Source organism: Aureobasidium subglaciale, assembly GCF_000721755.1.
Source record: "Aureobasidium subglaciale EXF-2481 unplaced genomic scaffold scaffold_35, whole genome shotgun sequence".
Classification (NCBI taxonomy): Eukaryota; Fungi; Ascomycota; class Dothideomycetes; order Dothideales; family Saccotheciaceae; genus Aureobasidium; species Aureobasidium subglaciale.
The window spans coordinates 90,130-103,913 of record NW_013566960.1 but is presented as its reverse complement, the minus strand read 5'-3'; the positions used below and the strand labels follow the sequence as shown (position 1 = coordinate 103,913).

Here is a 13,784-nt window from a genome sequence, read left to right as displayed (position 1 = left end):
ATGCCAAGCGAGATATTCGTGGGATCTGAGGCAGGATTCAGTGAAGAGACCGAAAAGCTGGGGATGCAATTGTTTTCCCTCGGCAGATCGACAGGGTAACCACTGAATATTTCTTATTTTTGAATTCCATTCCGTCATCAACAAAGGCCTAGACTGCCAGCCGGTAAGGTTCACGTAGAAAAATCTCCCTCGTTGTGAGGAGGGACCATTGACCTCATTCAGCGATAGAAATGTCCGCACCAGCATCTCTTCACGCATCGCCAATTTTCGCAGTTCGCGAAACAGCAGAATCGGGGCGAGGGGTATACGCAACTCAATACATCCCAAAAGGCACGCTTCTCTTCGAAACTGCGGAGATTGCAGCCAGTATTGTGTATCGCGAATACTGGAAGGAAGTCTGCGCGCAATGCTTTCAGTATGATAGAGGTCGCAATTGGAAAATCAGAAATGCGAAGACTGGACACGCCTTTTGCAGCGAAAATTGTCAAGTGATTTGGCAGAATGATGTTGTGACTGATGAAGTGGCATCAATGGCCATTGAAGGACTAGGAAAGCCCAGGCAATCCAGCTCGTCAGATCACGATCACAATCCAGCATACGACCTCCCTCGACCAACAATACCGGAGATCGAGTCCGCGTGGGCAGCAGCAGAAGACACGGCGACAAGGATTCGCACTGCAAGATCTTCCGCCAAACCGTCAAAACCAGAGCGCCGTCTTCTGACACAGATACTCGCTATACCGCCCACACGCGACCTGATATTATATCAACTGCCAGCCTTACTGACAATCGCAAATTCACCGTCTTTGTGGGCTGACGTGCTGATCCTCGAATCCGAGTCTGCGCCATACACTTCACCAGCAGACCTTGAGCTGCAGATCACCAGTTACCACCACCTCTTAGCTTGCGCACCACTTCCTCTGCTTGGACACATCACTGCTGAAAATCTCCGTACCCTAGCAGCAAAGTCATCGCATAATGTCTTCAATATATGGTCGCAAGATCTTGACGATGGTGGAAGTGGTGGTAGCGAGTGTCTGGGCTACGGTCTGTGGACAGCAGCGAGCTATTGGAATCACAGCTGTGGGCCGAATATATGGAAGAGACGCGAAGGTCGGATGTGGAAGTTCTGGGCTGAGAGAGATGTGGCAGAGGGCGAGGCGCTGTGTATCAGTTACCTGGGAGGTGATGAGAGGGACATGACCAGGCAGGAGAGGAGGGACAAGCTAAAGGAGCATTGGAAGTTTGACTGTGCTTGTTCGAGATGTCAGGCAGAGGTCAGCTAGAGATACGTCAGTCATATGAAGCCCATTGACGTGGCTGTCGATACGACTTCTGCTACGCAGGAAACTGGTTCTTTGAAGCCTGTAGGACGGAATCTCCTCAACGGGCAATCTCAACGCTTGGACCACGCCCGCTCCTCTCCGGGATCGGGTCCGACTCATCACCGCTCTCTCTTTGCACTGTAAAGACTTTGACATCCTCTCCGTGATTCCCGCAAGAAGCGATTAGACGGTGTTACATCGTGTTGTCTACCTGTGCATGTACGTACCAGCAATATATGGACACAACCAGGTTTTGAGTCGCGTCGGTTGTCCCGAGCCTCCACCAATACTCATCGGCAACGACTTTGCGCCTCAGCCCAAATCTATACCGCGATCAGGATGATAAGGAAAGACAATCCACCGCCTGTATCACGAGGCTTGAAGCCTGCATACGCCTTCGAAACGTGAGCTTCCAACAAGATCTTCGCATCTGGACAAGCGGTTACCGACTCCATGAGGAAACGGTCAAGTATCCAACGGCCAACAGCCCTTCCCACCGGCACTTCTGTCATCCCTTCCAACAGCTCTGTTGCTTCTATGCCGCTTCGACGGCGCTAAGATAACGATATATCGATAATCGAGACATTGAATCAGGTCGAGGCCTTTGGCTGCAGCCCAGACAAATCGCTTGACCCCAATGTAGCGAGCTGCCTTGTCAGGCAGTGTAAGCCTTGTGCTCTAACGATGCTATTGTTTCTATACGAGCTTTGAATGTCTCTTGTCGCGAGAGACATATAGAGAAGCCTCCGTCTGCGATAGAAGGTCTCGTCTTCGCCATTTGCGTCTCTCCTTAATCATATTCACACTCCTTAATATTTCTTCGTCATCATGAAGAAGACTGTTACCAACATCTTGGCTTTGGCTTCTGCCACCTATGCATACACACCATCTGCTGCCGGCACCAAGAGCGGCTGCTACTGGAATACTGATGCCGGTCAATTCAACACTCGTTTCGGCCATGACTTCGTCGCCGACCTTTACGGCACAGTTGATAATCTCGTGCCTAGCACGTACACAGTCAATGCCGGTGTGAACCCTCTTGCTCGTAGATTCGACCTAGTAAACATTGGTCTCGATGCAAAGGAACAAGCCCTCACACTTACTGTCCCTGGCGGGCAGACTAATGGTAAGGCCGACATGCCAGCTGATCAAGATCTTCATCTCACACTGCATCAGGCCCCATCTCCAGTGCACAACTGGCAACAAGCTTCAACGACATTCTTTATGCTTCAATTCGTACTGTAGCAAAGATCTCAAATGTGCCTGGTACTACTCATGGCTTCATCTTTTACGCCAACGATACTCAAGAAGTCGATTTTGCCTGGTTGACTTCTGATGTCTCCAAGGCCTGGCTCACTAACGAGCAAGTCTCTTACGGGTCTCCTTACTCGACTTACAGTGTGGGAGCACCTGCAGATGCAAGCTCTGCCTATCACGAATACAGACTTGATTGGCTGCCCGGTGTTAGCAAGTTCTACATTGATGGAGCACTGGTGCAGACGATCACAGATAACTCTCCGAGTACACCAGGGTAAGTCTTAGTGCCCGACAACTCTTCGACTTGCAGGGAGACTGACTTGAGGTAGCGCCGCCATCTGGAACAACTGGTCGAACGGAAATGCCTGGGCCCAAGGACCCCCTTCCGCAGACAGTATCCTGAGAATTCGCAGCATCGATGCATACTTCAACCGTACTTCGGTTGCTGACAACATCAGTGCAAACCCCAGTAGCTGTCCTGCTGTTGTCGCTTCGTCCTCGTCCTCAAGCATCGCTCCTTCTTCGACGAGTGTCTCATCAAGCTCTTCGAGTGTGATGTCCTCGTCGAGCGTGTCGTCCAGTTCCTCCTCCTCAGTCTTGTCGTCAACTTCGTCTTCCTCTGTTCTGTCGTCGAGTTCTTCGAGTTCTTCGTCTGCTTCTGTCGTCTCTTCTTCCACCAAGTCGTCGTCCTCGTCAGTCGCCTCAACTTCGTCATCTTCGTCAACTTCGTCAACTTCGTCAACTTCGTCAACTTCGTCAACTTCGTCAGTGGCGTCTACCACATCAAGCTCTTCCTCGTCTTCTTCGGTCGCTTCTACCACTTCTTCCTCATCGACTTCCGTGGTTGCACCTACTAGCACTGCACCTGCAACAGTATCATTCACTACAATCACAACTGCCTGGACTGGTCTGTCCACCTCAACCAGAACTGTAGTCTCTGGACTCGTCGCTACTGTCTACGTCCAGACGCCCGCAGCGAAGGGCCAGGTCATCAGCACGTCGTCCTCGACCAAGGCTTCTTACACAACCGTAACGACTCACTCCGGTACTGCTTCGTCCATTGGTTATATTACCACAACCCCTAAGCTGGCCGGTGCAACCACCACTGTTACAATTGTCTACCCCACCCCTGTCACATCTTGCGGCAACCAAGGCATAAACTTCGCCGCCTACTCCAACAAATATTCTGGCGGCCAAGCAACCTACGGCTACCCCTCTTTCATCCCCGAGACCTACAAAAAGGTCTCTCCAACCTTCAACGACGACACAACCTACATTGCCGAAACCAACGATCAATACGGAAATTGGATCAATCTTTACGGTTACAATTTCGTGGATGGCACTAACCTTGTCTTGGATCACACTTTCTACCTTTTCGCTTCTCAGACTGGTTACTACAGTCTGAATATTCCTTATACTGATGATATCCAATTCGTCTGGATTGGCAACAATGCAGTCACGGGATGGAACAGGGCTAATGCTGATATCATTCAATTCTGGAGTAGTCAGATTGCTACACAGACGCCTCAGACTTTGGCCTACTATCTCACTGTTGGATCGTATCTTCCCAGTAAGTTACCCTTTCCACCCCCACCTTTTTCTCTACATCTTGAAACAAAACACTAACGCACAGAAACAGTCAGAGTCATGTGGGCAAACGGAGGCGGTCAAGGAGATTTGAGATTCAACATCTACGCTCCTGATGGCAGTTCTGTGCTTTCTAGCAATGCGGGTCAAAATTCTGGTGTTTCGAGTGTGGATATTGTGCAAAACCCCTGCAACAGCGCTTTGGGTGCTCAATTCCCTGCTTGGGGTAGAGAGACTTGAGTTATCAACGAGATGTTTGAAAGTCAGGGTCGTAGTGAACTGTGCGTCAAGTATATAATTTCTCAGTATCATCTTGTTAATGTCTATTGAAACTGTCGCTATCTCGCTTCTTATCTGTGTCGATCTTGCCGCTATACGCGTGCGCGTGAATATGGCAAAGGTCGATGCGTATGATTTTCTTGGTTCTGGGCAAGTGACTAGCCGTGGTTTCGTGGACGTCAATCGCCTGAAGCTGTCGAGAGAGCTCGACGACGGACGTATACTATCGGTGAGTAGTTGCTTTTGCATAGTAGCGTGTGATCCAAATCGAAATTGACCTCAACCTCATCGAAGCCATTTTTCAGCTGTTCATATGCTCGATGCACGCCTGTGACTCGGGCTGACCTGGTGTAGCTTCCTGCGAACCGCCAACCCGTGCTGCTTGTCAAAACGAGCATAGGCGCGTAAAATATGTAGACAAAACCAGCTCTCGGTGGTGATAAGCCTCTAAGCCAGGGGAAGCGCGTTGATCACTTTTGCACGCGTCCTGATCAAGCCTAGTTTCTCGTCCACCACTCAGCGTCCAGTATGATAATCTAGTCACTTTTCCTCCTCATCAGAGATCAGTCCTGTGGCTCACAGGCACTCGTCAAACCTCTCCAAGTCTAGCATAAATAGAATTCAGAGGGTGTGAGTTCGACTCACCCCTTGGTTGGTCGCAATAATGACTTGGTTTCAAAGATGTTTCCCAGATTAAGTTCTGGTTTTTTTGCTACTGGTGGTGGCGGTTTGTTTTGATTTGCAGCAGCCGTGCGCACTCGTCCTAGAAAGGTCGGTGATATATGCCTCAGACAGGCTCGAGTCCAGACATGACCAATGGCCATCGTAAGTGCCGTTGCCACTCCAGTGGCACGATGCGTCGCAGCCCTTGAACTTCCCGCATTGGAGTCTGACCAACCCACCAGTGCGCGCTGCCCTTTGTCGCGAGCGAGAAGAAGTGCGCCAGGATGACCAACGCTCTAGGACGTAGCTCTTCGACCATGTCAACAAACTTCTTGGGCACATATAGTGTAAAGGCACAAATTCGGGTGCAGATCTGATGCAACGACTCCTCGTTCAACACGGCTGTGTACATGGTACCGATATAACTCAGTGTATATTCGTAGGCTTCCCGGACCTCAGCGTTCCAGAGTTCGGAGTCCTCGTACACGCCTTGGGCGTTTCTCGGACCAAGAATGCCAACAAATGGGCCGCGATGCTCCTCATCGAACATTCTAGGTATACTGCAGAAAAAGGGCTGATTCTCGATGAAAGTGACTATCTTGGATGCGGGAAATTTGCGAGCACTCTTGAGAGCTTCTTCAAACATAGCGCATGCTCCTATGCCTAGACGTAGCATGTCCGTAGGTGGCTTGTAAGGTTGTCGCGTACGTTCCTGCAAAGAGCCGAACGCATTCATGGTCATCATGATGGAAGTGAAGCAGAGCGAGTCTGGCTCTTCCGCCTGGGTATGGAATTTGATGACGGCCGCTCGCTGCTCACGGAGGGCCAGACTGAGATATATCCTCTGCGCAGTGAGCAATTGCTCGTCATCAGGAGCATCTCGTAACAAGTTTGTAGCAGAGAAAGCGTAGATGGTGTTAAGCAGATTATCGTGTCGCATGGCAATATGCGGCATATGATTATTCCAGATCTGTATGAGTGCAGATATCGGAGCCTGCGTATGGAAGGGAGTTGCTACAACAGTAACATAATTATGCCATAGGCGGAGTTCGAGCATACGACGTTGGCGTGACTCTGGAAGATCCAGGATGTCATCCGCCGTGACCGGGTCATTGTTAGTCGGCGGCGTGAGGACCTGGTTGATGGCAGTCTTCAATTGAACCTGGTCTGTCTGCGGGAGTGCATGAGGAGACAGCGACACTTCTGTGCTAGCGGCCCTTGGGGACTCGTTGGTAAGATAGATGCAAGGCACATGGTGGCGACTACATCCTCCGCAAGCGGGTTTCGCCTCATCGCACTAGATTGTTGAGTTAGGCGTGTTCGTCAAGGTTCAGTCGGTGATGTCTGGAGAATTTGCGACTGGGAGGACCCGACCGCATGCTTTGGCAACGCTTTGGCAGGAGGAAATCAGGAAAACGCACCTTGACACGACGGGCCTTGCATCTTTGACAACCAGCACGCGATTTCTTGTGATTAAGACGTGGAGGTCGTCTGTTCTGGCTTGCACCGTCGCCAGTCATAATCTAGGAGATGGATCACGCAGGAAGGGAGGGATTCATCCGGGATTGATGTGCATAGCAGTAAAACAATTCACGCATATGCATCATGTATGACGGATGACATGTTGAAGTGGAAGTTACAAAAGCAATTCGACGAGGTGAGACACGAGCTGTGGCTGATGCCTGGAAGTGTGGCTGATGCCTGAATCGTGGCTAGAATCCCTACCAAGGCGGCGGGGCGTCTTGAAACAACGTCAGCGAGGCTGGAAAGCAGACAAGCAACGCTGACCAGGGCGCAACCTTGTCAACAAGAATTTCATAGCTGAGAAACAACACAAGTGCAGGTTGATGCAGCGACTATGAGTGGAAGGCTGCTATCGTCGCGCTATGCGACCTTTGCCCGACATAGCTCTCCCTTGACCCTTCGCTCGCCATACCACACAGCCCACCAACGGGCAGGAGGTCTAATCACACGCAATAGCATCCCGCGGAGTCGACCGATATCATCTGGACCAAACACTGCAGTAGTACGCCATGCTTCGTTCGCTCGCGCCATACCGAAACTTGCCTTCAAGTTGATCCGACTGCCTGCTCTCCTGGGCGCGACGGCGGTGGGAAGCCTTGCCTACATACAATATCAGGCAGCTCAAGCTGGTAACTACGCCATCGATTTGTTTGGCAGAGCATCCGACGCAACGACTACTGGAGCGCGTTCCATCTTCGAGGGCGCAGGCAGCATTTTTGCTCAAACAAAGGCTGGCTGGGAGAAGACCAAGAAGGACCTGCAAGAGCTGCTACCACAACAAAACTCATCTGGACCTGGAGGGGACGGTGGACCCGGAGGAAATGGACCAAGTCCGAAAGAGGCGCGCGTAGGAGGAGCGGCAGCAGGTGGCGCAACAGCCGCCGCCTTTGCTTTGAATGATGACGAACAAGACGACAGAACAGAAGAAGCAGCAGCTCGTGACGACCAGATGATGCTCCTCACGCGCAAGATGATCGAGATCAGAAGTCTGCTCCAGACTGTCGGCCAGTCCGAGACCCTCACATTACCCTCGATTGTCGTAGTCGGCTCCCAATCATCAGGAAAGAGCTCGGTGCTGGAAGCCATCGTTGGTCACGAGTTCCTACCCAAAGGCTCAAATATGGTCACACGTCGCCCGATCGAGCTTACTCTGGTCAACACTCCTGGTGCACATGCTGAATACGGCGAATTTCCTGCTCTTGGCTTGGGAAAGGTTACCGACTTTGCTCAGATTCAGAGGACGCTTACCGACTTGAACTTGGCCGTGCCCGAGTCAGAGTGTGTTTCCGACGACCCAATTCAACTCCGCATATACTCGCCAAACGTGCCCGACCTATCTTTGATCGACTTGCCAGGTTATATCCAAGTCACGGGCTTCGACCAGCCAACTCAACTTAAGGAGAAGATTGCTGCTCTGTGTGACAAGTACATTCAAGCACCTAATGTGATCCTGGCCATCTCTGCTGCAGATGTAGATTTGGCCAACTCTACCGCCCTTCGAGCCAGTCGTCGAGTCGACCCTCGAGGTGAGCGCACGATCGGAGTCATTACAAAGATGGATCTGGTCGACGCTCATAGAGGTCACGCTATGCTGACAGATAAGAACTACCCACTACGCCTTGGCTACGTCGGTGTTGTCTGCCGTGTTCCTCAGGCATCGAATTCTCTCTTCTCTCGTGGCAATGCAAATATCACGTCGGCTATCACCCGCAACGAGAAAGCCTACTTCTCCTCCCACCCCGAAAGCTTCGGACCCACAAGCGAAGTAACAGTCGGCACTACCAACCTCCGCAAGAAACTTATGCATGTCTTAGAATCGACCATGTCGGCATCCCTCGCTACTACTGCAGAGGCCATCCACCACGAACTCACCGAAGCCACCTACGAGTTCAAGGTACAATACAACGAGCGTCCCTTGTCAGCCGAATCATATTTGGCCGAAAGTCTTGATGCTTTCAAGCACTCCTTCAAAGGTTTCTCCGACTCATTCGGTCGTCACCAGCTGCGTGACATCCTGAAGCACGAGCTCGACCAGCAAGTCCTCAATCTGCTTGCTTCACGCTACTGGAACAGACCTCTCGAAGACCTTTCCGCTCAAGAAGGCGAAGGCTTTGTCGAAAGTCTTTCTGCTCTGCCTAAAGCAGACCCTAACGAGCAACTCTGGCGCCTAAAGCTTGACGCATGTTCCGCTTCCCTCACAAAGCTTGGCATCGGACGTCTAGCCACAACGGTTGCTGCCGAATGTCTACAAGCACATGTTGAACGCCTCATCTCTTCTTCCACTTTCAACGCACATCCCTTCGCTCAAACAGCGATCACACAAGCTGCTCAAGGCATCCTGCACGACCTAGCCTACGATACCAGCGATGAGCTAGAAATCTGTGTCAAGCCTTACAAACACCGCATTGATCTTGAGGATTCCGAATGGACTCGTGGACGCGAGAATGTTCAGCGAGCTCTGAAGGACGAGCTTAGAGACTGCGAAGATGCCGTCAAGACGGTCGAAGCAGAGATGGGAGGCAAGAAGCGCTTCAAGGATGTTGTGACTTTCATTGACAAGGTCAGAAAGGGAGACATTAACTTGGAAGGCAACAGCAGTGGAGGCGCTGGCGGCTTCTCGGCTGCTCTACTCGCAAAGGGAAGAGAGGCAGTCTTCCTTCGTGACCGCGCCGACATCCTGCGCATGCGTCTATTAGCGGTCAAAAGCAAGACTTGCGCCAACAAGACCAACAAATACATATGTCCAGAAGTCTTCCTCGACGCAGTGGCAGATAAGCTTACCACAACCGCGGATTTGTTTATAGATGCTGAACTGCTCAGCAAGTTCTACTATCAAGTAAGAGACTGTCCACCAAATGTCAAAGAAGACAAGGAATACTAACATCTACCAGTTCCCCCGCGCCCTAGACTCAAAATTCCGTTCACTTAGTCCTCAACAACTCGATCAATTCGCTCGCGAAGATCCCAAAATCCGCCGTCACCTTGATGTCGTGCATCGAAAAGAACTTCTGGAACACGTACTCAAGGAGATGGAAGCTCTCAAAGCATTGGAAGCCAGAGAAAAGAGAGCAGGTAGGGGAAGTAGAGAACCCAACCGTCGCCTCAGCGAACTCGATCGTGGAGGTGATGATAGCAGCGATAGAAGGAAGAGAGGCTGGGGGTTGTTCTAGGAATACGACCCTGAGTAATTCTTCCTTGGAGCGTTGACTATTAGAGAACAGCGACGCTTGTATTGATGTTCTGGAAGGCACCCCCATTTCTTTGTACCACTAGTTATAGATACCACCATGAGCTCACACGCACCTCATTATTTCGAGTCCATGTTTGCACGCTTTCCATCAACCCAATCCTTCACGGTTTGATAGCTCAAACCACGCTAGCCTTGAGAGTGGCCTTTGAGTGTTCTGCCGGTGTTGAAATTAGCTACATTGAGACAGACAGGGTCATCCAAACCGTTGGCTTCTTGTTTCGGCAAGTGCAGCCGAGTCAGCTCCCGCTTGCTTGCATAACAAACATATTCATCTTCCGCTCCACTTGACACAACTTTTGGATATCATCAAACACAATTTCAAGTTAGCATCTCGCTGCGCACACTGTTCTAGAGATTGATCGTATGAGAGTGATTCAGGCTATTCACTTAAAGTCTATCCTCTCACTCAGTCAGCGGAAACTTACTCGAGATATTTCGGCAATCATGGCAGGTATACCTGGTCTCGACCGCCGAGCCATGGAAGCCGAACGTCTGGCACGTATGCAAGCGAGAAGTAAGACAAGTACAGTCACAAACACTACAAAGACGAAAGCATCATCTTCTAAAAGGCAAAGATCCATTTCTCCACCTTTGGTTTCCAGACCAGCCAAGAAAGTCAAGGAACAACAGAATCCACCAGGAAATTGTCACTATCCTCGTGGTGTTATCAAGAGAACATGGGCTTTTGGTCATGCTCGCACAGAAACTGACATCAAGATCGAGGAGGTGCTCGAGAAGTCTACTCTGCGCACAGCTTTACTCTCAGCATTCCAATGGGACACTAACTGGATCATGGCAAAGCTCAACCTGCAACAGACCAAAGTCATCATGGTCATGCAAGCGGAGAATGAGGATGTTCAGCAGCAATACAGGCAGATAACCGAATATCTGGGTAAGATCCTACGACTAGTGTTTCCATCTATGGAGGGCAATATCAACTGCATGCACTCTAAACTCATGCTGCTCTTCCATCCACACAAGTTGAGAGTCGTGGTACCTTCGGCAAACTTGACGAGCTATGATTGGGGTGAGACTGGGGTTATGGAGAACTCTGTCTTTCTCATCGATCTGCCTCGTCACGAACCACCATCCAGCAAAGATGAGAGCTCGCTGCCTCAATTCGGACGCGAGCTACTCTTCTTTCTCGAGAAGATGGGCTGCGACGATGATATCCGCAAAGGCGTCTTGAACTTCGACTTTAGCAACACTGGTCATCTTGCGTTGGTTCACTCGGTGGGCGGTGCTCATTATGGCGAAGACAGAGAACGAACAGGATACCCCGGTCTCAGTAAAGCAGTCCGAGAACTGCAACTCTCATCAGCCTCATCACTTGCTTCTCTTGCCAAGCTACAAATCGACTATGCAGCATCGTCCATTGGCTCCCTAACCGACGACTTCCTCACAGTGATCCACAACGCCGCCCGAGGGGAAGATGCGACAACAACGCCTACATCAATCTCTCGAACAGCACCAAAACCTTTTCAGAACACCATATCAACGCAGAACATCAGAGACCTCTTCCGCATCTACTTCCCCACTCACGCCACGGTAGCAAGCAGTACAGGCGGCCCAGACAATGGCGGTACAATATGTCTAGCTTCGAAGTGGTGGGACGCAGCCACATTTCCCAGATCTTGCTTCCGAGACTATCGCTCCAAGCGTCCTGGTATGCTCTCTCACAACAAAATTATCTATGCCAGGGGAAGGAATGAAAGAGGCGAGAAAGTGGCGTGGAGATATTTGGGAAGTGCTAACTTGAGCGAAAGTGCTTGGGGGAAGTTGAGTTGGGATCGCAAGAAGAAGGAATGGAAGCTTGGATGTAGGAATTGGGAGTGTGGTGTCATCATGCCTGTGGAGACTGAGACTCATACGGCAGATGACGAGACGACGGAAAAGAAGATGCAAGAGGTTGTGGTCTTGAGTGACGATGACGAGGACGCAGAGACTGATAGCGGAGAGGAAGATGCAGAGACGGAGAGCGAGGCGGAAGACACTCCTCAGAGCACGGCTGCTCATGCGAGCAAGAAAGACTCCAAGGCTGGAAAGACTGGAGCTATTGAGAATGGAGCAAGAGAAGCAGCAATTGAGAAAGAAGTTCCAGATATGGACATCTTCAATGCTGAAGATCTGCCTTTCGATTACCCAGGCGCCGATTACGATGGCAGAGATCCATGGGTTTTCAGGGGATGACCAGAAATGGTTTCACAAAGCATCAATTAGCGAGGCAGTTTTAGCATTGACATCAAAGTATAACGAGCTACATCTTAGCCACCCAACCACTTCAACTAAATATCGAATTCGCTTTTTCGAGCTTCTTCCACTCATCACCATTCTGAACCCACATGTCCACTTTTTCATTGTAAAAGCAACATAGACCCGTTATAGCTGCACATTCCACGATAGGGTGGTTGTAGTACCATATAATGTCTTTATGGGTTCTATCGCCCACGACTACATTGTAGTAGGAGGCTTCTCCTTTGTAGGGGCATGCTGTGATGGTGTCGCTGGGTCGGAGGAGTGAGGTGTCGATTGAGGTGAGCGGCATGTAGTAGCGGACTGGTAGGCCTGTTTCGTATAATTGCATGCAAGTCTGGGATTCGGCGATGGTTTTGCCGTCCACGGCAACTCTTACACTACGAGAAGATTGAAGGATATCGAGGCGCTTGAAGGGGTCTTTTGGGTGGACGAACATGGGGGTGTCTTCTTCGAGCCACTGGTCTGAAGGGCTCAGCATGGGGTGTGGTAGGATGAGAAGTAAAGCTACTCACCACCAGCACTGAAGTTGATTTTGAGCATGCCGCTAAGTGCACTTGCTTTGCCGTCAAGCTTGTCATCAAAGACCATAAAGCCATCTTTTATCTCTTTCATGTCATTGTCAGAATTACGTTGGACCTTGACCTTGAGTGTTTTTGCGATGACCTTGTCCTGAGCACTCTTCACGTCTTGATGATCCTCATAAATAATGTTATAGCCTGATACGTTCTTAACTAGAGCATCTCTTGGAAAGTAGAGCTGTGGATAGTGTGGATGTTCCCAGACAAAGAGTGCTCCTGTTGTGCCGAGAGAATCCGCAATGCAAGCGCCGTTGATCAGGACTCTGACGCGTCGTTCTGTGGACAGCGTCTTATGTGGTCCGTGTTCAACAAGATGGCGGGCAAGCGTGGGCAAGCTGTTCTCGGCTGTGATTAAATGCTGTCTGGGCTGTGTCACAGAGCGAGACTTACTCGACTTCACGTCCTGGGAGGGCCATCTTTGCTATAGGTTGCGATGTGATGACTTGCTATGGTGAGGTGTGGTCGGTTAGTAGAGCGTGGGGGCGGAAGAATCTCCGCGTGACTCGGAACAAGGGTCCAAGCGGGGAGCACCCGGAGCACGATAATTGGGAAAAAAGGCATCGATCGTCCCCAGACGGCAAGAGGTCGCTCACATCGGGGGATCCTAGACTTTAACTCTGATAAAGCAGTGGTAGGGTTGGCCTCTAACAAGACGCGTGCTTCATTATAGATATCAAAGTCAGTTGGAGGCAGGAAAGTGTTGAGGGGATCCTTCAAAGAGTCTCGAGGGCATACGAGCAGCCGGCAAGGGCTTTCCAGGCGTTGCGGTAAGGGATTCTCGTGGTCGAAGCGTCTCGAATAGAGGCAGCGTCGGGGAGAGCATCAGACTTGGGTCAATAAGCAGGCTTGACTGCATTTCACCTCGCTTGTGTGCACACAATCATCTCACAGGATTATTTCTTCTGACGTCGCGAAACACACCATCATCGCCTTTGTCTTTTTCACTTTTCCCTTCAGCCAGCCTCCATCGTCACGCAGCAACTCACCCCACCAGTCGCGCGGTCAGGACTCAACGGTCGCTACTCGGAACGCGCGAAGTCGTCGTCTCCACAAAAAGGAATCAAG

General features: G+C 50.7%; 7 protein-coding genes across 7 annotated transcripts; 5 read left to right on the top strand and 2 right to left on the bottom strand.

Moving 5' to 3' along the window:
* Positions 1 to 19: 19 nt before the first annotated feature.
* AUEXF2481DRAFT_525506 (uncharacterized protein) lies at positions 20 to 1,720 on the top strand. Its single transcript, XM_013483970.1, has 2 exons — positions 20 to 163; positions 229 to 1,720. The coding sequence occupies exon 2, from the start codon at positions 231 to 233 to the stop codon at positions 1,284 to 1,286; it is 1,056 nt and encodes a 351-aa protein (XP_013339424.1). The 5' UTR covers positions 20 to 163; positions 229 to 230; the 3' UTR covers positions 1,287 to 1,720.
* A 786-nt stretch (positions 1,721 to 2,506) lies between these two features.
* On the top strand, positions 2,507 to 3,008 carry AUEXF2481DRAFT_49328 (glycoside hydrolase family 16 protein; the record flags this gene model as incomplete). Its single annotated transcript, XM_013483942.1, has 2 exons — positions 2,507 to 2,856; positions 2,912 to 3,008. Coding segments are annotated over 2 exons (447 nt in total), but the record flags the coding sequence as incomplete, so codon positions are not given.
* On the top strand, positions 2,885 to 4,348 carry AUEXF2481DRAFT_525235 (uncharacterized protein). The gene has a single exon (XM_013483969.1). The coding sequence runs from the start codon at positions 3,138 to 3,140 to the stop codon at positions 4,206 to 4,208; it is 1,071 nt and encodes a 356-aa protein (XP_013339423.1). The 5' UTR covers positions 2,885 to 3,137; the 3' UTR covers positions 4,209 to 4,348.
* Positions 4,349 to 5,235: 887 nt separating this feature from the next.
* Positions 5,236 to 6,631, bottom strand: AUEXF2481DRAFT_9029 (uncharacterized protein; the record flags this gene model as incomplete). Its single annotated transcript, XM_013483903.1, has 2 exons — positions 5,236 to 6,408; positions 6,533 to 6,631. The coding sequence occupies 2 exons, from the start codon at positions 6,629 to 6,631 to the stop codon at positions 5,236 to 5,238; spliced, it is 1,272 nt and encodes a 423-aa protein (XP_013339357.1).
* A 338-nt stretch (positions 6,632 to 6,969) lies between these two features.
* AUEXF2481DRAFT_70651 (uncharacterized protein) lies at positions 6,970 to 9,805 on the top strand (the record flags this gene model as incomplete). Its single annotated transcript, XM_013483949.1, has 2 exons — positions 6,970 to 9,471; positions 9,527 to 9,805. The coding sequence occupies 2 exons, from the start codon at positions 6,970 to 6,972 to the stop codon at positions 9,803 to 9,805; spliced, it is 2,781 nt and encodes a 926-aa protein (XP_013339403.1).
* A 449-nt stretch (positions 9,806 to 10,254) lies between these two features.
* AUEXF2481DRAFT_44642 (uncharacterized protein) lies at positions 10,255 to 12,247 on the top strand. The gene has a single exon (XM_013483936.1). The coding sequence runs from the start codon at positions 10,330 to 10,332 to the stop codon at positions 12,073 to 12,075; it is 1,746 nt and encodes a 581-aa protein (XP_013339390.1). The 5' UTR covers positions 10,255 to 10,329; the 3' UTR covers positions 12,076 to 12,247.
* AUEXF2481DRAFT_44640 (uncharacterized protein) lies at positions 11,968 to 13,595 on the bottom strand. Its single transcript, XM_013483935.1, has 3 exons — positions 13,110 to 13,595; positions 12,654 to 13,054; positions 11,968 to 12,603 (listed from the first exon to the last, which is right to left on the bottom strand). Exons 1-3 carry the CDS (start codon positions 13,133 to 13,135, stop codon positions 12,167 to 12,169), a joined length of 864 nt encoding a protein of 287 aa, XP_013339389.1. The 5' UTR covers positions 13,136 to 13,595; the 3' UTR covers positions 11,968 to 12,166.
* Positions 13,596 to 13,784: the final 189 nt, after the last annotated feature.